The sequence below is a fragment of the Mauremys reevesii genome, linkage group 21 (genome assembly GCF_016161935.1).
Source record: "Mauremys reevesii isolate NIE-2019 linkage group 21, ASM1616193v1, whole genome shotgun sequence".
Lineage (NCBI taxonomy): Eukaryota > Metazoa > Chordata > Testudines > Geoemydidae > Mauremys > Mauremys reevesii.
The window spans coordinates 1,691,342-1,714,416 of record NC_052643.1 but is presented as its reverse complement, the minus strand read 5'-3'; the positions used below and the strand labels follow the sequence as shown (position 1 = coordinate 1,714,416).

The 23,075-nt window shown below is 62.3% G+C and overlaps 3 protein-coding genes across 4 annotated transcripts; all 3 read right to left on the bottom strand.

Moving 5' to 3' along the window:
• Window positions 1-1,702: 1,702 nt before the first annotated feature.
• C1QB (complement C1q B chain) lies at window positions 1,703-7,755 on the bottom strand. The gene is made up of 4 exons (XM_039509600.1): window positions 7,732-7,755; window positions 6,724-6,791; window positions 5,365-5,534; window positions 1,703-3,721 (listed from the first exon to the last, which is right to left on the bottom strand). The coding sequence occupies exons 1-4, from the start codon at window positions 7,750-7,752 to the stop codon at window positions 3,150-3,152; spliced, it is 831 nt and encodes a 276-aa protein (XP_039365534.1). The 5' UTR covers window positions 7,753-7,755; the 3' UTR covers window positions 1,703-3,149.
• Window positions 7,756-11,866: 4,111 nt separating this feature from the next.
• Window positions 11,867-14,665, bottom strand: C1QC (complement C1q C chain). The gene is made up of 3 exons (XM_039508589.1): window positions 14,527-14,665; window positions 13,416-13,603; window positions 11,867-12,969 (listed from the first exon to the last, which is right to left on the bottom strand). Exons 2-3 carry the CDS (start codon window positions 13,597-13,599, stop codon window positions 12,413-12,415), a joined length of 741 nt encoding a protein of 246 aa, XP_039364523.1. The 5' UTR covers window positions 13,600-13,603; window positions 14,527-14,665; the 3' UTR covers window positions 11,867-12,412.
• Window positions 14,666-16,833: 2,168 nt separating this feature from the next.
• Window positions 16,834-21,946, bottom strand: C1QA (complement C1q A chain). 2 transcript variants are annotated; one of them, XM_039508571.1, is made up of 4 exons: window positions 21,762-21,859; window positions 19,993-20,044; window positions 19,153-19,322; window positions 16,834-18,727 (listed from the first exon to the last, which is right to left on the bottom strand). In XM_039508571.1, exons 3-4 carry the CDS (start codon window positions 19,313-19,315, stop codon window positions 18,150-18,152), a joined length of 741 nt encoding a protein of 246 aa, XP_039364505.1. In that variant the 5' UTR covers window positions 19,316-19,322; window positions 19,993-20,044; window positions 21,762-21,859; the 3' UTR covers window positions 16,834-18,149. The 2 variants fall into 2 exon arrangements, with proteins under 2 accessions (XP_039364505.1, XP_039364504.1); XM_039508570.1 differs by lacking the exon at window positions 19,993-20,044 and having other exon boundaries at window positions 21,762-21,946.
• Between the last annotated feature and the right edge of the window lie 1,129 nt (window positions 21,947-23,075).

Sequence of the window (23,075 nt, the reverse complement as noted above, 5' to 3'; positions counted from 1 at the left end):
GGGGCCAGGCAGGTCTGACCTTAGCCACAGGTGATCTCGCAAAGGAGGGGGGCCATGTCTGGGGATGTTTCCATAACACCAGGGCAGAATGAACAAGGGGAGGAAGGGAAGGAGTCTCCCGAAGCTTCTGAGCAGCGCCAGGGCCTTTAACCCCTGCACCACCTGCTCCTGCTGGGCATGGCAGTGTCTGGAGTCCACACCCTGGCGCCTGTACCAGATGTGCCAGATGCACCCCAGCCCCTCCACAGCTCCAGAGCCCCCAGAGCTCAGGCCACAGTCAAGGCCATTGCCCACAGAATGACACGTGATGAGAGTATCCATCTGTCACAGAGTGTGGGGGAGTCCGGCTCTGCACCCCTCTTCCTGGGACTCACAGTGACTCTCAGCCAGCCAGTAAAACAGAAGGTTTATTGGACAACAGGAACACAGGCTACAGCAGAGCTTGTGGGCACAGCCAGCAGGGGCGGCTCTAGAAAATAGGCTGCCCCAGGCAGCGCGGTGTGCTGCGCCGCCCTTCCTCGGTCCTCCCGGGTCCCCTCTCCCGCTGCTCGTGGAGAGCTCCCGGCAGGTCGCCCGGGGCGAGGACCGGACCGACCGCAGCATGATGAGCGGGAGCTCCACGCGGAGCGGGGCGGTTTCGGTCGGTCGGCGGCTCGCTCTTGCTGCCGCGGTCGCCGCGGCGGAGTCCAGCCGCCGCCCGGGGCGAGAGCCCGCAGCCGCGGTCATGCGCGCTGCGGTCGTCCACCCGCGGGCCCGGTGGACCTCCCCTCCACAGGCTGGACGGCAGGCACCCCCCGCCCAGGCCCCCCCCCCCTAGATTTGCCCTAGGTAGGCAGCAGGCTTGGTTTGACAGCCAGGACCCCTCAATCGAGTCCTTCAGGGTTCAGGAAGCTTAGTCCCCAGCTTGGGATTCCCTGAATTCCAACCACTCATCCCAAAACCGACTGAACTAACTCACCCCTCCAGCCGGCCCCTTCCTTTGTCCAGGTTCCCGGGCAAAGGTGCTGACACACCTCCCCCCTCCCTGGCTCAGGTTACAGGCTGAGTACCTGTCCCTCATCTAAAGTCCTCCCCGGTTCTTCCCTCCCCCAGTCCCTACTCCATCACACCATCAGCTCCACACAGAGCCAGGAATGGGCAGCACTCAGCACTCTCCCATCCCCCACAGCAATGCAGCACCCAGCACCCTACCATCCCCCACAGCCACGCAGCACCCAGCTCCCTACCATCCCCCACAGCTGTGCTGCACCAGCACCCAGCTCCCTACCATCCCCCACAGCTGTGCTGCACCAGAACCCAGCACCCTACCTCCCCCACAGCCATGCTGCACCCAGCACCCTACCACCCCCCACAGCCATGCAGCACCCAGCTCCCTACCACGCCCACAGCCATGCTTCACCCAGCACCCAGCTCCCTACCATCCCCCACAGCCATGCTTCACCCAGCACCCAGCTCCCTACCATCCCCCACAGCCATGCTTCACCCAGCACCCTACCACCCCCAGAGCCGTGCAGCTCCCAGAACATTCCCAGCACTAAGAGCGCTGCAGCCTTAGCTCTTGCTGTCTAGCTGGGAGCAGCCCCTGCTGTGTTTGCTGAGCCCCATGCTGGTGGCTGGCCAGGACTCCCCCCCTTGCTGGGCTGCCCCGGACCACCCCAGCAGCACTGGCAGGCTATTTGTTAATTAAAACAGAACAGCAAAATCAATAGCAGACATCAAGTTTATTGGCTGTCTGCTTGGCGGGGCCCGGCTGAGGGCCTGAGAGCGCCTGAGCACGCTCAGGCCTGGCGAGCGCTAGCCCCAAGGGACAGCAAGCAGCCGCTGGAGCCGAGAAGGCAGGTGTCTGGAATGGGGCTGGCTAGGATGCAGGTGTCCTCACTGGAGGTCTCCTCCCTGCCACAGGCTGCAACATGGCAGCCGCAGGGTGTCAGGCTCTGGCTAGTCCAGCAGCTCCAGGGGGCTTGGAAAGGAGAGTGCAGATCTCAGATTGCTCCTGATCATCTCCCTGGATCTGGGGCTGGGGCTGGGGCCGGGGCCTTCAGTCTGAGCCCATCGGCCCCACAGCACGGATGCTGCAGTGAGCAGGCCAGAGCAGTGAGCAGCCGGGCATCCCCCGGGAGAGGATGGCGGGCACTTCCACTGCACCCCAACGGTGTCTCTTGGGGCTGGGCTGGGCTCAGCTCCCACGATTCTCTGGCATGGGAATCCTTGGCTATAGAATTAATGCTGGGGAATCCCCACTGCTGTGACAGGGACTCGCACTTGGCTGGGATTCCCCGGGCCAACCATCACGCTGAGCCGTGCTGTGGGGGCTGGTGCTTTGCTCATTTTAAAGGGCTTGTGTCCCCCTCCCCCGGCACGCAGAAACTATGTGAAAGCTATGGGCTGGGAGAGGAGGGGGCTGGTCCCCTGGGAGAGAGGTGTGACACCCTGAGCAGGAAGGCAGCTGCCCTCTCGCCTGCTGGGGAGGAGCTTCGTCCTGGCCCAGAGGCGCCCCAGGCTCAAGGCAAGGATGTGGTGGCCCGGGCCCCCAACATCTGTCCACCAAGGGGACATTTATTCATCTGAAGGCCCATGTGGAGTAAAGCTCCGTCTGCTCTGACACTGGGTGGGGCTGGAGCCCAGGGGCATCCCTGCTCCGCACAGTTCCTTGGCCCCAAACTCAGAGGAGACGTGTTGCCCATTTTCACCCTCCTGGGGTTCTGGCCCCTGGGCTCAGGTGCTGCTGAGCTCGGGGGTCCTTCAGTGGCAGTGACGTGCCAGCCCCGGGGGCAAGGGGCTCTTGGCGGTGCGTGTGGGAGCCGGCACCGTGTGCCAGGCACTGAGGAAGTGCAGCCTCGGGATCCACGGGTGCTTTCCAGGGATTCAGGGACACAGAACGGGTCTCCCGGGGCTGGGCCTCCCTTGTTGTGGGTTCTCTGCCAGGGGGCTGTGTGCTGGGTGAGGCTGAAGTTGGCGCTGCACCAGGGGTGGGACGGGCAGCACCGAGGCAGCTCTGTGTGGGGGCAGTGCCAGGGCCCTGCTGCTGGGGAAAGCACTTCATGTATCAATGGGCTGCAGGGTGGAAGCTCGTGCCAGCGTGTTGCACTTGGGGGTGACATGCGGGGACCACATGGGAGAGTGGGTGCTGGGGCGGAGTCCACAGGCTGCTAGGCTTCGGGGAAGAGCAGGAACCCCGAGAAGATGCTGTCAGCCCCTTCGATCCCCACCAGGGAATTCTTCTCGGTGGGCTCCAGCCACACGGATTCCTCTTCCTGCAGCCGCAGCACCACCCCCCCAGTGGTGACCTGGTAGACGTTGTGCACGTAGTCGCAGAAGGTCACCACCTTCTCCCCCTTCGTTCCCTGGCCCTTCTTGATGTTGATGCACAAGTTGCCCCTGGAGGTGGCGTGGTAGGTGAAGTAGTAGAGGCCCGGGATCTTGCAGGTGAACCGGCCGTACCTGTTCTCGTAGTGCCCGTTCTCGTTGGTGATGACGCGGTCGAAGCGGATGGGCTGCTCCCGGCGCGGCAGCATGCTAACGGTCCTGGCAGCTGAGAATGCAGATCTGAGGGTGGTCTTGAAGTCCCCAGATTCACCCATTGGCCCAGGAGAACCTGTGGGGCCTGGAGAGCCCTTGGAGCCGACGGGGCCTTTGGGGCCGACTTTCCCGGGGTGTCCGGGGATCCCTGGCTCTCCTTTCTCCCCCAGCTCCATTTCATCGTCCACCCGCCCTGGGGGACCTAGAGAACAAGAAAAGAAGACTCATGAGGGGAAGGCTCACAGGGCTCTGTTGTCGTTCCTCATCTTATCACTGGCAGGCTCATCGCTTCGCTGCTGAGCCCAGAGCTCAGCGTAGGATGTTCCACCAAAGCCACGTGACCAGCTCAGGGCCGGTGGACGATGAAACTGTCTTCCAGTCTTTCTGTGCCAGAAAGTCCTCCACCCACAGCACAGAGACACTGGTGCCAGCTGAGACCCCTGCTCCTCACACAGGGAGGTGGAGGTCTGCGAGATGGATTCCCAAATCCCATCTGGGAATTTGCTTCCCCACGAAGGGCCTGTGTGTCGGCCCTTCAGGCTGTGCCCATGTGGGCTCCATGTTCACAGGCACTGCGAGTTGCAGCCCACAGGGCGCCCCTTGCAGGACGTGTGCTGGCGAGGGCTGTCCCCGGGGTGGGTCCCTGGGTTGTCTAGCACAGGCAGACTGCAGGCTGCAGAACCAGCCCAGAGGGGATGTGCTCCGGGCGCGAGGCGAGTGCAGATGCCACGCTGCACTCGGGGAACGGAGTGAACGCCCTCCTTCGAATGGGCTGGCAGCAGGGGCAGCAGCGCCAGGGCTGAGGAGCTGGCTAGGCTCAGCCTGCACAAGGCTGCGTCTGCACCAGCATTTTCTCATGAAAACTTGCCACCATTGCGGCCACCATGGGCGATGCATGAGCCGCCTGTTCGGGGAGGCTAGCCCCCTGCCCCACTCCTTCTGCCTGAGTCCCTGCCCCTTCCACCCGCTGGAGCCAGAGGAGCCCCAAACCCCCCATCGCAGCCAGAGGAGCCCCAGCCTGCCCACCACAGCTGCCCCGAGTCCCGGCCTGCCTCAGCCGTCCCAAGTCCTGGCCTGAGCCACGGGCTGCCAGCCAGCCTGAGCCGCCCAAGCCATGGGCCACCATCTCGCCCGCCCAAGCCGCTGGCCTGCCGACCTGAGCCCCCGCCGGTTTCAGGGGAGAGGCGGAGCTAGGATGGGAAGAGGAGAAGTGTGGGCAGGGCTATGGGGGAAGAGCAGGACGCGGGAGCAGGGCCTCAGGACCAGTGCTCCGAAGGCGGCAGGCCAGTGGTGCGCCTCCAGAGGGAGGTGCGCCACATCCTGTTTGGGGAGGCTTAGCCTCCCTGGCCTATTCTACCCACTGCCCATGGCTGCCACTCGTGTAGCACTGATAGCAACGCCCTCACCTTCCTGCCTGAGGTGCCGCGCTCTGCCGTTCCGGCGTGGCAGGCACCCTTCTGTCTGCGCTCGAAGCTCCTCCCTTGTCCAGCCCCATTCCTGCTCCCCTGCACCAGGGATCCCATCTCCCAGGCCAGACACCTCCCCTCTTCCCTTTCTCTCCAACCAGGCCAGAGCCCCACCTCTCCCCTGGTGCTCCCCTCTTAGCCCTGGGGCAAGCAGGGGCGTATTCCTTGCATCTGTAGCTGGCTGGTTCCTGCATTGGAAAGGCAGCAATGCATCCTCCTGGCTGAGAGCAGCAAGGGCCAGGCTGGCTGGACAGGCACTAACAGCTAACCCCGGGAATTGTGCTTTACCCCGAAAGGGCCTTTAGGGGGTTGCAGTCATCCCGATAGCACCGCTCTCGCCCAGAGCTCGGCCTGTTCCCAGCTCCCGCCTCCTTCTTACCTTTCTCTCCCTTCGGACCATCCACTCCATCTTTGCCGTTGGAGCCCGGCTGTCCTGGTACGCCCGGAATGCCTGGGATGGCGGCGTAGCCCGGGCACCTGTCGGTGCTGGCCAGGGCGACTGCAGCCAGGCAGAGCAGCACGGCCCACAGCATCATGTCGGCACCAGCGCTGGAGAGAGCAGAGAGACGCAGCACAGCTCACAGGGCAGCACAGGGGTGATGGGCTGGGCAGAGGGCTGGGAAGCAGGCTGCCAGGAACAGCGCGGCCCTGGGGCACCGCGCCATGGGGACATTCTGCCAGTACTGGGGAGAGCGGAGGGGCAAAGTCCACAACAGGACCTGCTCCAAGGAAAAGCTGCAGGCCCAAGTCCTCCCCCTGACACCTCATTCTCTTTGATGGAGCTGCCCCTGGATGAGTGGGGAGAGACTGCCCCCCGGGCGGCACATCTCCTCACCTCCCCGGATGAGAACAGCCTCAAGGCTCAGGCACCAGCTGCCAAGTCCCCAAGCTACCAGGGCAGCGCAGGCTCCAACCCCGCGCCCAGCTTCAGGGCTGCACAGGGGAGAAGAGAGGAGCAGCAAAGCCTTTGGTGTTTGCAGAGCGTCTGTGGAAGGGACAGGGAGAGTGGCATGAGCTGCTCTCATGTGCACACCTCACCCAGCTCAGGTCAAACCCTGCCCCGGCTCCCACTGCTCTGAGACCCCGCTGGCTCCACCGGCTGCAAGGAAGAACTGAAATCCCCAACCAGCCACAGAACCAAAACATTCGGGGCCAGATCCTGCTCTGAAAACCATCTGGTCTCCAGGGCTCTGTCCTGCCGCGGGGCTTCTCCCCTGGAGCCTGTTCCACATGCTCATGGGCCGTCTCATCAGGTGCTGAGCTGAGCTGCCAGCATCAGGGTGCCAGTCTCCCTCCCTGTCCTGTCCGAGCCATTTGTGACCGTGACTTGCCCACTGGGCACACTGGACAGGAGTTATTTCAGGGCAGGTCTCCGGCCTGTGTTATTCAGGTCAGACTAGATGATCACAATGGTCCTAGCTGGCCTTGGAATCTCGGAATCTCCTGGTCCTACAGCCCAAGAGCCCAGCACCAGATAAGCCAGACACAAAACACTGCAACATCAGGAGCTGCTTCTGGGCAAGGTTAGCTTGGCTGGGAACGCACGGCTGGGGCAGGGAGCTCGGGGCAGGGCCACAGCTCAGAGCGGAGTCTGCTCTAGAGCCCATAGGGAGCCGGGTGCAGAGAGGATTCTGGCGCCCTGGCAGCCCCTTAGGGACACGGCTCTGTCCAGGCGCCCAGCTCGTTCATGGCCATTGAGGAATCAGGCGCCCGTGACACTGTGTGGGATCTCTCTTACCTTGCAGCGTCCTGCAGCAGTGAGTGGGGACGAGGCCGGGCGCGTCTCAGTCCAGCTTGGCAGTGACCCTGTGGAGGGAAAGCAGAAGTTTGCGTGAGCAGAGAAAGGCTGGGCAAGAAGAGGAACTGGTCACATCCCTTTTTTGTCGCTGGCTCCGGCCCTTCTGCACACTGGCGCTTTCACATCCCCCGCCTCCCCGCTCCGAGCTGACCACAGGCTCTTTCTGCAGGCTCAGCGGGACCCCCGGTGCCTGAGCCCTGCAGGGAGCCAGGGCGTGGCTGGGCCAGAGCCTCTGGCTGTCAGCAGCTCTTGGCCTGAGCCTGAGAAAGTGCTGCGCTCCGTGGGTCTGTTCTCGCTGGGGTACGTGTCTTCACCTGCCCTTAGCGGGAGCTCCCCAGGCGTGTGCCTCCAGAGGCTGCTAAGATCCAACTCCAGCCGGCCTCCCTGAGTCCCCCCTCTGAAACCCAGAGCAGCTGGGCAGTCTCTGTGTTTTCACCCTGGTGACAGGGAGCTGGTTTGAGGGCATTGTGGGAATGAGGGTCACTCATGGGCACCCAGCCCTTTGCCCTGCGGCTGCATGTGAAGGTGTCTCTAACTTCCCGTTGGCATTGTGCAGTCAGAGCCCCCCTCCCCGCCCCGGTCAGAGAAAACACTCCAGTTGGTGTCCGCGCGGCGAGGATCTGGCCCCACTCATTGGTGCTGCTGGGACCCACTCACCCGGGCCAGATGAGACATGGTCTGGGAGATGTGATGGTGCTGAGGTCCCAGGGCTGCACTTACCTGCTTCCAAGGGTCCATGTGAGTGTGAGGGCACCGGAGCGGCTGTAACGCCCCCCACGCCAGCCCGCCAGCTCCCTTGGATCCCTGGCGCTGCCCAGCCTGCCTAGGCTCCCCCCACGCCTCCCTGAGCCAGCCCCCGTGTTCCAGGGAATCACCTGGGCCGATGCTGAGGCAGAGAAGCAGCTCGCAGGGGGGCGAATGGAAATGCCCCCCCCCACTTTAACTCACCTCCATCTGGCTCCTCAGCATGGCAGTGCTGCAGGTTCGCCTCCACTGGGGAGTGTGTGCGCAAAGGTCTAAGGGGCCAGCCGTGCCCATCACCTCTGTGTCTGGCCCCTAACTCTGCTGGCTGCTGTCCCCTGGACAGAGCGCCTTCCTTGCTCAGCAGGCTGGGCACCACCTTGTTGGAAAATCATAGTGCTAATGAAGCCTTTTTGTATTAGGCCTGAGTAAACCAAAGTTATGCTATGCTTGCCCAAACCGTGTTGGAAAGCTTACAGAACTCATTAGACTGAAGGCCGTGTATTTACCTATGTCAGCTATTTCGCTTATCAGTTTTGTTTGGCTCCCCAAGTATATGTTGGCTCCCCAAGTGTATGCAGCTGCGTTCACATGTATGCATCCAAAGTATCTAGTACAAAGGGTCAACGGATGTATCTTGTGTCCCCTTCAGAATGACAAATGTATCCTCAACAGATGTATCTTGTAGCCCCCACAAAATGATATATGTATCCTGCATATCCAATTATCCCCTAATAGATACATGTACAGGGTCTATAGGTCAACCAAATGACGTAGACAAACGTAGGCTAAGTTGTTTGTTACCGGCTATAAAGGTAGGCCGCTTGGCCATGAAAGGTGTGTCTCTTTCTCTGGCACTAGCCGAGAGGAGCACTCTGCTGGCTGCTGTCTTCCTGTCTCCGTGCCTCCTTGGTGTAATTAGGTAAGCTCCAGGGGGAAACGAGCCCTTTTGGCTAACAACCTGGCAAAGCCTCATGCCCATCACTAAAATCCACTGTCCCTCCCTCGTTTCCCAGCCTCTGGGCATGCGGCTAATGGAACAGGAGCCCAGCTGGGCGGGGGGTCCCAGACCATCGAGGGGCTGCCATGTTCCAGTGAGACTGTGCTGTGGAGACGAAAGGAACCCGGATTCCACATCCGGCTGCTCCTTTCTGTTAGGATTCGGCTCTCTGAGATCGCCCGTGCATGAAAGGCGAGCCGGAGGGCTCATCTCGTGGGGCCCTGTCCATGCCTGGAGTCAGTGCAATAGTCACGTCTCCTCCAGCTGCACGCTGCATGGACTAGCCCAGAGAAACCAGCCAGAACAGGCCTGGATCTTGGTAGCACCAGGCACATTTCTTAAAATCAATTCCGCCTGCCCATGCTCTCAGCTGTGGGCCACCCTTAGCCCTGCTAAGGCACATGCACTCCTGGGGCCACTCCTGCTCACGCCAGGCTGGGATTTGGCCTGGGGTGTCCACGCAGTGGGGCCTGATGCTGCATTCCCCAGTGACTGTGATGGCCATTCCGGCGCTCAGTGTCACGCAGGGCCAGGGGTGTGGGGCAGGCTCCCCTGTCCTAGGGGGAGCTCTTGGTCAAGAGGATTTCGAGTTGAAGGGGCTCCTTGGAAGGTCCCTGCTCTGCAGATATTTGGCTTGATTCACTGTCAGAGTTTGTAAGTGCTTTGAACCAGTGAGTGGCACATGCAGGCCCCTGCAGATCCCTGGGGAGGTCCTATTGCGGGTATCAGCAGGGAATGCTCAGGTGTCCGTTCTTCTGTGAAATCAAACCTGCCCAGGAATCCCTGAGCCAGCCTCTTGCATGGGGGCAGGTACTAGCCATTCGGAGAATCAGCCCGTGGTTATCAACAGCACTGGAGCCCTGGGTTGGAACCTGCGGGAGTTTTTTGCCTCCTCCAGCAAGAGAACTGAGAAGTGCTGGGCCGTAGCTGTAACTAGAGCGACTGCTGAAAGAAGGGCACTGGCTGCCTCAGGCCTCTGAGGGGGTGTCTACTCTGCAATGAGACACCCATGGCTTGGGCTCAGGGGGCTTGGGCTCAGGGGCTGTTAATTGCAGTTTAGACATTTGGGCTCGGGCTGCAGCGTGGGCTCTAGGACCCTGTGAGATGGGGGGTCCCAAACATCTTCATTGCAATTGAACAGCCCCTTAGCCAGAGCCCCGTGAGCCCGAGTCAGCTGGCAGGGGCCACTGCAGGTGTCACTGCAGTGTAGACAGACCCGGATTGACCCAGGCTCAGGGTCCAGCTGCCCGGCTGAGCTGCAGGTAGCTCTGCAGTATCTGCACGGGACAGATGGGGAGACCGGCGCCCAGAGATGTGAGGTGACTAGCTCACGGGCTCAGTGGGGGTCTCCAGACTCCCAGGCACTTGCTCTAGCGTGCCCCAGAGTCTAGTGGTGCTGTCCTGGGCCCTGGCGTGGCCTTGGGGGGCAGCGGGGATGATCGCCAGGAGACAGACTGCGCTGGGGTGGTCCAGCTTTGCACTGGGGCTGGCTGAGAGGCAGGACAAACTACCCACCTCTGACTGGTTCTGCTGCTCTGAGCCAGTTCCCTGGCGCACGGACTTTGGCCTGACGTGTCTCTGAAACAGCCAGGTGGACGCAGGCATGTGCTTCTGCGAGTGCTAGCAACCCAACAGGCATCCTGGGACCTGGGGTTCCTCGGCTCCTCCAGGCTGTATGGGAAACTTGGGATTAGATCGAGCTACCCCCCGAGGGGTAGGCTCCCTGGAGAGCCAGGCTGGCACTGCAGGGTCCTTGTCAGTGGCTGAGGGCACAGGGCGCAGCCAAGGCTTCGGAGTGGCGTATCTCCTGCCAGCTTCTGGTTCGGGGGCTCCTGCTGTGTCGCCAGCACTGTCTCCCAGGGAGCTCAGGGCTACAGGACCTGCCAGGCTTGCCCTGTCCCGGCGCAGGACGGGGGCGTCTCTGCCTGCACACTGGTCCCTGTCTCGGGTCTGACTCTGCGTCCCTCCCCCAGCTGCTTGGCTTGGAGGCCAGAGCAGAACAGTCACTGGGGGCGACTCTTCCCTGAGCTCCGGGAATCCAAGGGAGGGACCCAGCTCCAGGGAGCAGGTGCAGTTTGGCTCATACACGGCACTATCCCGCCAGGCGCTGGGCACTACTCCTGGGGCTGAGGGGCTGGTCTGCCTTGCAGGAGACGTGCAAGGATCAGCCCCTTGTGTCTGTGCGTTAAAGGGAAGTGTTGGAGGTTTACAGACCTGTTCCAGCCTCTCAGGATGCCCCCTGAGGCTCCGTGGCATCCCCCAGCTCCTTCCGACATTCAGTGCCTCTGAGCTGGCCTCAGAGAGGCCCCAAGGATCCTAATCTCATCTGACAATCCCTGTGCCCGTGGCGGGAACAGGACAGTTACGCTTTATGACAATGGCTCGGTGCAGTGCTGGGGGGCCCAGCAGCTTCCCCCATGAAGTCTTGGAAGCCTTGAGGTGAGGCACCAAGACCCGGGACACCAATGTGGGGCCAACCCACAAGGCCGGGATTGAGGAATGGGACCCAGGAGTTTCCAGGCCATTTCCGTTTGGATGAGGCCTGGCTGTGTGCTGTGCCCGTGGAGCGCCTGGGTGCCGGGGTGTGCCAGGTGCCAAGGCCAGGGGTATACTGGCACGGTGTGGTTTGCCAGGGGGCTGGGCTGGGGGCTGGGGCAAGGCCAATTTGGGATAAATTTGGCCCTATGGCTGGGACTCACCTGCACCCTTGTGCCGGCAGAGGGAGAATCCATCTGGGGTTGGGAGGGGGGGCAGGCACTGTTCCCCAGGACCCCATGGGGAAGGGCAGCTTAACTTGCAGTCAGAGCTGACTGGTATCCAGGGTCTGAACCAGCCCATTGCCTGGCCACGGCCTCTGCCTGGGAGGGCTGAGACCCCAGGGAGGGAGATGGAGCCTGGGCATGTGTGTAGGGCTGGGAAACAGGCCCCCTCCTCCCCTGCTTCACTTCCTTGGGCAGAGGGAGCACAGCACAGCCCTGCTCTGAAACAAAACCCCCTTTCCCAACTGCGCCCAGCCACCCACCACGGGGAGCGCGCACCCCGCCCGGGCAATGGAGGCCTGGCTGGGCATTTGTGGTGTTCGTTGCCTAGCTCCTGGAACCAGTGCTATAGAAATATCTCACACACACACACAGGTTCACACACACACACATGTGCACATACACAGGTGCACACACATACATCCACACTCACGCACGCACACACGCACACACACATCCACACGCACACACATCCACACCCACACATGCACACATCCACACATGTGCACACACACACACAAACAGAGGTTTCTGATATGCTGTGTAGTGTGGGTAGACATCAGCCATGAGACATCAGGCCCCGTGCCACAGAGTGAGGATTTATTGACATTTTCGACAAGCTCATGGCCAAGTTCCCTTTCCAGATTTTCTGGGACGAGCCCGTCCCTGGCGCGACTCGCTGGGGGCAGTGGGGAGACCCCAGGGCTGGCTTTGGCCCTCTGGGTGTGAGCAGCGTGAAGCAGCAGGGGTTAGTGCATGCAGCAGCTAGACCCTGTACTGTGTAGGGAGCACAGAGTGGCTGGGACAGCGGGGACAATGGCCAGGCAGGGACAGACAACCCCCTTCCCTTACACTTGGTGACTCTGTCTCAAAAACACATGTGAAAAACCGCTCGGCCCTGGTTAGCTTTTGGTTGGCGTCTGGGAGGCTACCGGGGCCTGACAGGGGCAGGACTGCAGCCAACAGGCCCTGCCCCAGCCCTAAGCAAGCTGATGCAAGCAGAGGGCCTGTGCAGAGCGCCCCAGGGGTGCCATTCCCTTGTGCCCCACTGGGAGGCGCTGCGATGCAGGGCGAGAGGGCAGAGAGAGGCTGGGATCAGCCGGCGCAGGCCAGGGCTGGCCTGGCCTGCCTAATCTGGGAAGAGCAGGAAGCCGGAAAAGACGCTGTCGGAGCCAGCGATGCCCACCATGCCGTTGTAGTCGTTGACTGCCAGCCAGAGCTGGTGCCCGGCGTCCATGCGCAGCAGGAGGCCCCCGGAGCTGACCTGCTTAGTGTTGGACATGTGGTCGCAGAAGCTGGCCACCTTCTGCCGGTTCTTGTACATGTTGACGCAGAGGTTGGCGGTCTGGGAGGTGTGGAAGACGAAGTAGTAGAGGCCGGGCACGCGGCAGGTGAACTTGCCCGAGGTGGTGTTGTAGTCCTCGCTGAGGTTGGTGATGGCACGGTTGAACACCACAGGGGCGTTCTTGTCCGGGTACTGCCCGGTCTGCCTCACTACTGAGAAGGCCGACTGGTGCTTCTGCTTGTAATTGCCTGGCAGGCCGGGGCCCCCAGGCTGGCCGTGCTCGCCTGGCTCTCCCCGGGTGCCAGGGGGACCCATGGGACCAGTTTTTCCTGGCAGGCCGGGGCTGCCGGGGTCTCCTTTCTCCCCCTTGGGCCCTCGGGTTCCAGGAATGGCCGGAATGCCTGTGGGGTTCCAGGGAGTGTCCGTCAGGGTGGATCCGGTGGCTCAGGGCATTGGGAAGGGACAGCTGGCAGCCCCAACCTGCTCCCCTGCCCTGGTGGCTGAGTGGTCATGACCCCAGCCTAGCCTGGCTGTGTGGTCAAGTCCTCTCCCGCTCACTCCGCGTCTGCATAGGGTTGGTATCCCTGAGCCAGCCCCCAGGGGTTTGATGCTGAGCCGGCAACTGTGCCGGTGTCTGCGCTCCTGCAGGAAAGGCGCCGGAGAAGGGCAGCTGATTCCCTGTGTGGGGCATGCCCTCTCCTCTCCCTCTGTGTTTTCCCACCTGTCTGCCCAGGACAGAGCTGGCACTAATCCTCTATCTTCTGGGCACTATGGGCCTCGGGGAGCCCTCTGGTGACACCTCTCCAATGCTCCCTCTCTTGACTAGCTTCTATTAGAGGGCACCTACCTGGTTCGCCTTTGACTCCTTTCAGCCCATCTCTGCCATCCTTGCCAGGCATGCCAGGCATGCCAGGCAGCCCAGGGGTCCCATAGCAGTTGTGGGAAGCACTGCCTGTCACGGTGGTCTCCGGCGCCAGGAGGAGAAGGGCTAGGGCCAGGCCCACTGGTTCCCAGACGTTCTTGGCCATCATTGTCCTACCAGGAGTGGAAATGCGGAGAGTGTTGAGGGTCCCTGCCCTGTCGCCACGGGCATAGCGGAGGCCCCTTGCTGCCAGGCCAAACAGCAGCATCTCCACCCAGTGACAGACCGCAGGTTACGCTGACCCTTGCTCTTACCAGGTGCCACCCTCCCTCGGCTCGCCATGCCCACCCGCTCCCGCCTCCTGGGCACAGCCTGTCCCCTCGGCAGCCTGCCTGGGTCCGGAGCGCTGCCTGACAGGCTTTGCCAGCTGAGCCCAGAACCCATCCAGAGAGCCAGGGCGGTGTCTCCCTCCCTCCCCTCGTAGGCAGCCCCTCTCCTTTCCGGCAGCCCTTCCCACTCCTTGCTCTGAGCATAGGACAGGAATGGCCCTGCAGCTGGTGCATGGACAGAGATGCTTGAGCTGCCCGGCCCTGGTTTGCCGGTCACTGGTGCTGGCTGCGGCCCACAGCACAGCTGGGTTGCCAGAGGAAGGTCCATTCTGGGGGTCCCCGGCATTGGCACAGGAACAGCTCAGCTCCCAGGGCATTGTCCTGTTCCCAGGATCCCTGCACTGTGCTGCTCGGGGGGCAGTTCTGCCTTTCTGCAATCTGTCCCTGCACCGGGCAGTGCACTGCCCACCGTGGCTGCCCCACCCCAGTGCAACTGCTGGCCCCTGGCTCTGCCCTCCAGCCTGGCAGGGGCTCTTAGACCCAGGAGTCCAGCAGAGAGTTAGTGGGAACCCTTATGCAGAGTGACCTACCAGTGGCCAGGAGCAGGCTACTGGGGTATCCCTGCTGTGAGCCCACCAGCCAGCCCTTCCCCAGCCACATGTCAGCTCCTGTGGCCATGGCAATGGCTGCCACCGTGCCCACAGCCCAGTGACACAGGCCTAGCCGCTTCGCCAATGTCCTGCGACTGCCCCCCACCAGCCCCTTACCTTTCTGGGGCAGGGCGCTGGCTCCCGCGCTCTCCGGAGGGCTCTGCTGTGGTGGGGCTGCTGGCTGGCTTGTCAGAGCTCCGGCTGCGACACCAGCCAGGAGGAAGTTGGTGGCTGAAGGAGGCCAGGACAGGCCTCTTGGAAAGACCAGCCCCTTTGCCGGGACCCTGGCCAAGTTTCACATCCTTGTCCTGGACATTTCTTCTGAGCAAGCATTTTCCGCAATGCCGGACAGTGCTAAACGCCAAGCCAGCACGCCCCACCTCGCCACGGGCCTGGCCGCCAAGGGGCCAGGGCAGGAGGGACCACCCGAGGGGTGCCAGGGGCAGCAGCAGGACCAGGGACTGTGTACAGTGCTCATGGCTGATCCAGAGGCAGATGCTCACCTCCCTCAGGGCACTGCCTCTCCGCTCACCTTCCCGCTTTCTTCTACTCCCCCCCCGGGACTGAAGTGTAGGACGGCAGATGGCCATGCTGGAGGTTCCCCCACAGTGTCACGACGTCATCCCAGTGCCCGGGGCACCTGCTCAGAATCCTGTGACCTCCGACACTTGCCCATCAGTGCGGGGATGAGGGTTAGTGCTGAGTCTGTGTCATCCCCATCTCCTGGCACATGTCACTGCCCGCTCCCAGCCTCGCACCGGGCACCCTGGCCAGCCCAACCCTCCCCTCAGCCCCCTGGGTGCCAGCATAAACGATTGAATTGGGGGGGGGTTTGCGGTCAATACCCACATAACTCCTGCTTCCTTTTGCTGAAGAATGTTTTTGGATCAGTGAAGGGCTCGTGGCACACACCGGGAATCCGGGAACCAGCCCCCAGGGAGGGGTCCTGGCACTGTGGCACATACCCGGGAATCAGCCCCCAGGGAGGGCTCCTGGTGCCATGGCCCATACCCGGGTATCACCGCTCTGGGTAGTGCCCAGGGCCCAGGTGTTAGCTCACTAGCTGCATCAGCAGGAGTCTTTTTCAAGGCCGAGCTGGTTGAGCTGTCCATCCGTCCGTCCCTCGTGTTCCAGGAGCACAGGCCCCTGGACGAGGCGCTGGCTCCGGTGAGGAGCGCACAGCGCCCCCCGGTGTGAGTGAGCAGCGCTCTTTCCCCTCTCCCTTCCTCTGTCACTGTGAGCAGACGCGGCCCCCAGAAGGAATCCAAGCTGACCCCCAGGAGTGTCCAGTGTGTGCTCCCTGAAGTACCAGCTCAGCCCTCTGCGAGGGGCACATGCCCTCTGCCCCTGCCTGCTTTGCTTGCTGTGTGTGAGGAGGAGGGTAATGCCCCGGGGCCCTACCAGAGGGCAGCGCCCATGCTCCCTGCAGCATCGTGCCTGGCTCCCCTCCCCCTTTTCCCGCCATGGCAGAGCCCTCCTTCTCCCCAGCAATCCAGTGCCTGGGCGTGCCACAGGGCAGCCCACCGTGCAGGAGTCCTGGAACTGAGCCTGCAGCCTAGCCCGAGCCGGGTGAGCCCATTGCCCACATGCACTGGGATCAGGGCCCTGGGTGCTGGGCAAACCAATGGGCTGCTGGCTTCATTCCGATTTAGGAAGAAAAAAGTGTCACCCTCCCAGAGACTCTTCTCCTGGCCCCATTGCTCCCTGTCACGCCCAGACGCCAAGGGCCAAGTGGGCCCAGGGGCGGCTCTAGGCCCCAGCACGCCAAGCGCATGCTTGGGGTGACACGCCGCGGGGGGCGCTCTGCCGGTCGCCGGGAGGGCGGCAGGCGGCTCCGGTGGACCTCCTGCAGGGGTGCCTGTGGAGGGTCTGCTGGTCCCGCGGCTTCGGTGGAGCTCCCGCAGGCATGCCCCCCGTGGCGTGCTGCCGTGCTTGGGGCGGCGAAATCGCTAGAGCCGCCCCTGAGTGGGCCACTGGATCTGGATGCCCACCGGCCCTGGGGGGTCCTTCCTGCTCAGGACAGACTGAGGCAAGCGGCTGCTGGCCGTGCTGCATCTGCTATCTGCAGCGTATTTGGGTCAGCCAGGCTGGTCCCTTTCCCCGGGTGTTGGGTGGAAAGCCGCCCGCCCCAGCATCGCTTTCAGTACTGACAGATCAGAAACACTCCGGCCATGTTGGCTCCCTTAGCCTCCACACGGCTTGGAGCCTGAACTCGCTGGACAGCACTGAGATGGGGGAGCTGGAGCCAAAGGCAGCCTCTGCAAAGGCTGGTGAGGTCAAATCCTGCGGGGCTCTTTCCTGGGAGACGCCAGCCCGTTGTGCTCTGGGCCTGTGCTGTTCCTGGCTCCGACGGGGCCCGGACACTGACCGTTTGCAGGGAGATGTGAACGAGAAAGAAAACCAAGGCACTGGATGGGACTGAGCGAGGGAAAGAAAGGGTTTATTCGTCTGTGCTGATGGGAAGGGGGTGAAAGCCAGGGGTGGCCTGCAGCCAGCTCCGGATTTGCAATGGTTAGTACAGCGTGAGCCACAACCGACAGCGATTTCCTATCAGGGAATAAAGGGGCCACAGCGGGGGAATGACACCGGTGACAACTGATCTCCTTCGGCAGGGGGGTGAGAACCAGCATGGCAGGAAGATCTGAGCCCCTGGGACCGGGGCGCTGCCTGCGACTGTGCTGCTTGGACAGAGCACAGAGTGCGACCGCTCTCCTCGGCCTGGGGGACACAATCCGTGCTGAATGGCAGCGCCTGGCCGGGAAGGTGGGGGACCCTGCCTGGAGTGGGAGCGGTGGTTCTTTAGGCAGCCTGCCGGCTGTTGACGATGGAATGGACCTGCCTGGAAGGCGAGATGACACTTCCCAGGGCGTTAGCTGGGGTTACAGAGCAGCCAGCAGCTGAGCCAACACAGCCTATCTACCACCTCCCCCCGGACACTGCCCCCTCTGCGCCACACGCCACGTCCTGGTCCCCAGCGCAGCTCTCTCAAGGGGCACGTTACAGGGATGCAGGCCCAGGGCAGAGGGGTGCCCAGCAGGACAGGGTCACTGTCGCAGGCTTTGGCCTTTTGCAGACAGATCTTGTCTAAGGCCTGGGCTGTGGGCTGTGGTGTCATGGCCATGGGGCCAGAGGACGGAGCCCCCCCTTGTCTGAGGAGCCCCACACTTGGGTGCTGGGAGGGAGGCCCCTGCTGCGAGTGACCTGGGAAGTCCAGATGCCATCCCATGACTGGGACCAGGCCCCCACCAGCCCGGGGGACAGGTGAGGATTCCTGGTCTGTTTGGCATGCTGGGGGTGTGCTCGTCCCACAATGCCCAGAACCAGCCTGCGATGGCACAGGCTGCCGGGGGCGGGCACTTAGGGCCCAATCCTGGTGCCATCAAAGCCAAGGGGAGCTCTGCGGGAGCAGGGTCTGGGCCGTGACGCCTGGCCAGGGGCTATATCCCCTACACTCATGGAACTGGACACAAATTATTTGTATACAGGCCCTGGGGAGCTCAGCAGCCGGCTCCCGCCCCTGCCTGGCACACAGAGCACCCAGTCTCAGGAGGTGGGCAGGCGCAGGCGCAGTGCTCTCCTGAGTGGCTGGGTGGGGAAAGGCTGGGTCTGCACACACCGGCTGGCCTGTGGCCCCCCAGGACACGCGCGCACCCCCGTCAGGGCTCTCGCAGGCCAGCGGGCAAAGCGGCGGGGGCTCGGAGAGGCAGGGGCCGCCTTGCTGTAGTGCTGGCTGAGGGGCGTCACTGGGTCTCAGGGAAGAGCAGGAAGCCGCTGAAGACGCTGTCGGCCTCGGTGCCGTCGTACACCTGGTTGCCTTGGCGGGGGTCGCTCTCGAGCCAGACCCGGTCGTTCTGGGCCAGCTGGAGCACGCTGCTCCCTGAGTTCACCTGCAGGATGCCGCGGCTGTTGCTGTCACAGACGCCCAACTCCTTTTTCTCGTTGCGGACGAGGCTGAGGCAGAGGTTCCCGCTGGAGATCACCTGGAAGGCAAAGTAGTAGACGCCGGGCACCTGGCAGGTGAACTTTCCCGTCACGGTGTCGTAGCCACTGTTCGGGCTGTCCGGGTCGGTGATGAGATTGTCAAAGACCACGACGTTCCCGCTGCTGCGGGGGCTCTTCCTGGAGGCCGAGAAGGCAGGCCGGGGCTGATCCTGGATATTGCCAGCCTTGCCTTTGGCTCCCTTCCTCCCCGGCGGCCCTGGGAGCCCGGGGGAACCATTTGGCCCCCTGTAGCCCTGGTTCCCAGGCATGCCGGGAGGCCCAGGTTCCCCTTCATCACCTTTGGGTCCCCGGATCCCCGACCTTCTTCCCGGTAACCCTGGAAGAGAGGAGCAGGCCGCGGCTGACGGAACTTTGCCCAAGCATTGTGGGCTGACAGCCACATCCCCCCCACGAGCAGCCAGCGCCCATCTCCATCCCTTGCACCGAGCCAACATGGGCCAGAGCCTGGCTCCCTCCCCTCTGCCAAGCCGGCCTGGGCCAGAGCCCCCAGCTCCCTCCCCTCCGCCGAGCCGGCCTGGGCCAGAGCCCCCAGCTCCCTCCCCTCTGCCGAACTGGCCTCGGCCAGAGCCCCTGAGTCCCTCCCCTCCGCCGAGCCGGCCTGGGCCAGAGCCTGGCTCCCTCCCCTCCACTGAGCCAGCCAGCGCTGGGTTGGAAGTGGTCCCCTAGAGACGACACCCAGCACCATCCAGCCCTCCCTGTGTTCTCAGCCCTGGGAGCTACAGCTTCCCTCTCCCCCCTTACCTGGCTCGCCTGTGTCGCCTTTCTGCCCTGGCCTCCCGTTGAGGCCCGGCACGCCAGGGTAGCCGTCTTTGCCGGGCGGTGCTCGACACACGTCCTCCTGAGTTACTGCCATGCCCAGGATCATGGCCAGGGTGCTGGCTGCCACCCAGAATCTGCCAGCCATTCTGCCTCTGCAAGCACACGGTCCCCACAGCGTCAACCGTGCCTGGGACATTCCCACAATTGCTCCCCACTGCGGGAGTCACCCCCCACAAGGGGTACATTTCCAGCCAGCGACAACAGGCACTTCCCTACAGACCCCAACCCAACTACACACAGCCACAGATGGGGAGCGTGCCCTCAGCCTCACACTCACACACACACACAGACACACACTCTGATTGGGTGGGAGTGCCCCCTCAGTCAGTCACACACACACATACACACACACACACACACTCTCTCTCTCTCTTTCTCTCTCTAATTGGGTGGGAGTGCCCCTTCAGTCACACATACAAATACAAACACGCACACACTGATTGGGTGGGAGTGTCCTCTCTCTCTCTCTCACCCCCCCCCCCCATACTAGAGCTGGGTGAAATACTAGCTGCACAAACCCCTCCAGCCTGTGGCCCCTGTTGTCACTGTTTTCATTGCCTGGTTGGAAAATGTCCCTGATATTTCAGTTTTGAATTTGTCTCCAAAAACATTGTGGAGACGGCCATTCTCCTTCGCTAACCACATCGGTTATGGTGTCGCCATAGCTGTGTGTGTGTGGAGGGGGAGGGATGGGGTTGGAGCTGCCGAGGAAGGACACGGGGAGCAGAAGGAGAAAGCAGCAAAGCAGTGGGCTGGCCTTACCTCCGGGGACTGCCTTGCACAGGGTGGGGGCTGGCTACCAGTGGACAGGGACCTGGAAAGAGACCATCACAGCTATGCACAGAGCAACAGAACGTGAGCCAAGTGTCAAAAATCAACTCAGTCCCCTTCTCTCCCGCCAAGGGGCCAGTGATTCGAGCAGGGCCGCCCAGAGGATTCCGGGGGCCCGGGGTCTTCGGCGGCGGGGGGGCCCTTCCGTTCCGGGACCCGCCGCCGAAGTGCCCCGAAGACCTGCGGCGGGCCCCCCCCCGCCACCGAATTACCGCCGAAGCGGGACCCGGCGCCGAAGCGCAGCCCGGTCTTCGGGCGCCGGCGGGTCCCGAACGGAAGGGGCCCCCCGCCGCCGAATTACCGCCGAAGACCGGGCTGCGCTTTGGCGCCGGGTCCCGCTCTATCTTCAGCGATAATTCGCCAGCGGGGGGTCGTTCCGCGCCGGAGCGGAAGGACCCCCCGCCGGCGAAGACCAGGAGCAGAAGCAGCTCCTGCGCCCGGCCGCGCAAGAGTTTGCCGGGCCCCCCGGAGCAAGTGAGGGACCCCGCTCCAGGGGCCCCGAAAAACTCTGGTGGGGGCCCCTGTGGGGCTCGGGGCCTGGGGCAAATTGCCCCTTTTGCCCCCCCCCCCCTCTGGCCGGCCCTGGATTCGAGGGGCAGTTCTAGAAGGGCGGGGGGGATAACCGATTGGGGTGGGAGTCATGAGGCCTGTGAAGTCTGCTGCCCCTGATATTGTGGTTGGGGGGGGGAGGGCTCTGAGTGCATGCTGAGAGTGAGCACAACCTAACTGGAGGGGGCAGGAATGACCCTTTAACAAAGATGTCCTTTCTCCAAGGGGTGCATTGGGGTTTAATAGACAGGGTGAGATTCTGGCCTTTTTGGTGTCAGTGACCAAACCCCCGCAGATTGCCATGGGGCCAGGCTCCCACCCAGTGTTTTAAACAGTCAGACTCTGATTCCTTTCCTCTCTCCACTGTTCAGATGTCGCTCACAATGTCACCGTTCACCAGTCTTCCACCCCAGCGTCAGCACCGGGGCAGAGATGACCCATCCAGCCAGAATCAAACCTGGGTCAGACCCAGGTTCAGAACTGGTTACATCCCGGCCATGGTCAGCATGGGGGTATGACCAGAGCCAGGAGTGGGCTAGGTCTGATGCAGATACACAATACAGAGCCCAGACTCTGCTCCCAGCCCCTAGCTGGGGGCTGAGACCCTGACCTGCGCTGCAGGCCCCCCGTCTGCAGGACTGGGAGAAGAGCCCGCTCACAGGTGACCCCAAGCCAGGAAGTGCTGTGAATGGCAGGGAAGACGGGCCCAGAGAGGCTAGCCCCTTGGGCAAGGAATGACCCCATGAGAGCTGTCTGCAGCTGGGCAGGGCTCAGAGATGCCGGGCAGCAGCAAGGCAGAGATGCAGCTGTCATTTCCACTGCAGACTGGCTGCATGGCAGCGTGAGGGGATGGGATGCAAACATCCCCCTGTACAGCTCGGCTGGGCCCCCCTGCGCACTGGCCTTCTCAGACGGAGAGCAGGGCCTGAGGGCTACCCCCTTCCCTGCCCCCCACAGCCATGCAGCTGGGGAGCTCCTCGGCCCAGGACAGGCGAAGAGTGAGGGGGGCAGAGAGCTCATCCCAACGTGGTGGGAAGAGGCTGAGGAAGAAAGGCTGCGGGATCCCGAACGCAGAGACCTGCTGCTGGGGAACCAGAGTGCAGCCTGCATGGGAGAAGCGCGCCCGGGCAGTGCAGAGAAAAGTCACTTACCGCTCCTGGAGGCTGGCCGAGGCTCTGTGAGCAGGCGGCTTCGTTTGGTCTCTGACCTTCCCCGAGACAGAGAATGAGGCGGAGGGTGCAGGGGGTTGGGGGGTGGGATTGCGGGTGGCTCTGTCCGGTTGGGGTTGGAAGAAGCTGCTGAGTTTCACTTCCCAACCCATTTCCCCTTTTGGTGTTTAGCTCCTGCCCCGTGCTGGGTCTCCCGGAACAATGGGAATGTCCTGGTCAGCAAAATACTAACACTTTTAGATTCAAAACCACAGCAGAGCTGGGCAGGCCGGGCCCTGCTTCCTGCTCGGTGCCTCCCTGGCCCCCCAGCAGCCCACACGGCAGGGCACCACTGCACACACCGAACAAAGCCCCGGTCCCTGGCTCCAGGAGCTGGCACTCAGAGGCTAAGGTTTATGGGAGCAGGTGGGTGTAGGTGACACAGCATGTGGTGTGTGTGTGCAAGAGCAGGGCAGGACACCAGGGCTTGCACTATGTCTCACCAGAACTGTGACGGGTTCTGTGTGAATCCTGCACTTTGGATGGGGCAGAGCGTTCTCAAGGAGCAAACTCAATAAACCCGGATTTTAAACAAAGAAAATTGTCAAACAAATTCCATGGTGTTGCTGTGAGCTGGGTGAAACCTTGCATGGGTTGAGGTAAAACCTCAGAGAGATTGATAGGTGTGAACTCACCCGTCAATTAACAGCACTGTCAGAATGAGTTTGCCAGACACCCCCCACCTACAGAGGGCTTTCGTGAGTATTGTTTGGTGTGGGGGTGTGGGTGTGAAGGTAGGACACACAGAAACTGAGACCACACACACCAGAGAGAGAGCCAGGAAGCCAAGCAGGAGTCGGTGAGCACAGAGTGATGCTGGGAAAGGCTAGGGAGGGGCTTTGGGGTCTGGTGTTGGCCAAAGAGTCCTGGGGTTAGCCAAGAACCTGCTCCTTTTGCTCTCGATTCCTCCTGTATTCGGAGACACCGGACTTTGTACATTCCTTGTAAAGAAACAAATACCAACCTGCTAAACAAATCCCTGGTACCATGGTAACCAAATGGCAGTTGCTCCAGGTTAATCAAGACACCTGAGGCCAATTAAGATCCTTCTAGAAGGCAGTGGAGACAGCTAGATTGATTGGGACACTGGAAGCCAATCCAGGGCTGGCTGGAACTAGTTAAAAGCCTCCCAGTCAGTCAGTGAGGCCCGTGTGTCAGGAGTATAGGAGGGAGCTGCGCTGTGCTGCTGGAGGAACGAAGCAGTACAAATCCATATCAGGTGCAAGGAAGGAGATCTTGAGTGGGAGCTGCTGTGGG

Bases quoted from the DNA above. Each gene is read 5' to 3' on its own strand.
- C1QA (XM_039508570.1), bottom strand. From the start codon at position 21,931: ATGGGTTGGGAAGTGAAACTCAGCAGCTTCTTCCAACCCCAACCGGAC. The intron at 19,323-21,761 runs GTAAGTGACTTT...GTGTGCTTGCAG, and splicing joins TCGGCCAGCCTCCAGGAGCG to AGGCAGAATGGCTGGCAGAT. The intron at 18,728-19,152 runs GTAAGGGGGGAG...CCTCTCTTCCAG, and splicing joins AGGCGACACAGGCGAGCCAG to GGTTACCGGGAAGAAGGTCG.
- C1QC (XM_039508589.1), bottom strand. From the start codon at position 13,599: ATGATGGCCAAGAACGTCTGGGAACCAGTGGGCCTGGCCCTAGCCCTT. The intron at 12,970-13,415 runs GTAGGTGCCCTC...GGAACCCCACAG, and splicing joins AGGAGTCAAAGGCGAACCAG to GCATTCCGGCCATTCCTGGA.
- C1QB (XM_039509600.1), bottom strand. From the start codon at position 7,752: ATGCTGAGGAGCCAGATGGAG. The intron at 6,792-7,731 runs GTGAGTTAAAGT...TTCCCTCCACAG, and splicing joins TGCTGAGGAGCCAGATGGAG to GGTCACTGCCAAGCTGGACT. The intron at 3,722-5,364 runs GTAAGAAGGAGG...CTTGTTCTCTAG, and splicing joins TGGTCCGAAGGGAGAGAAAG to GTCCCCCAGGGCGGGTGGAC.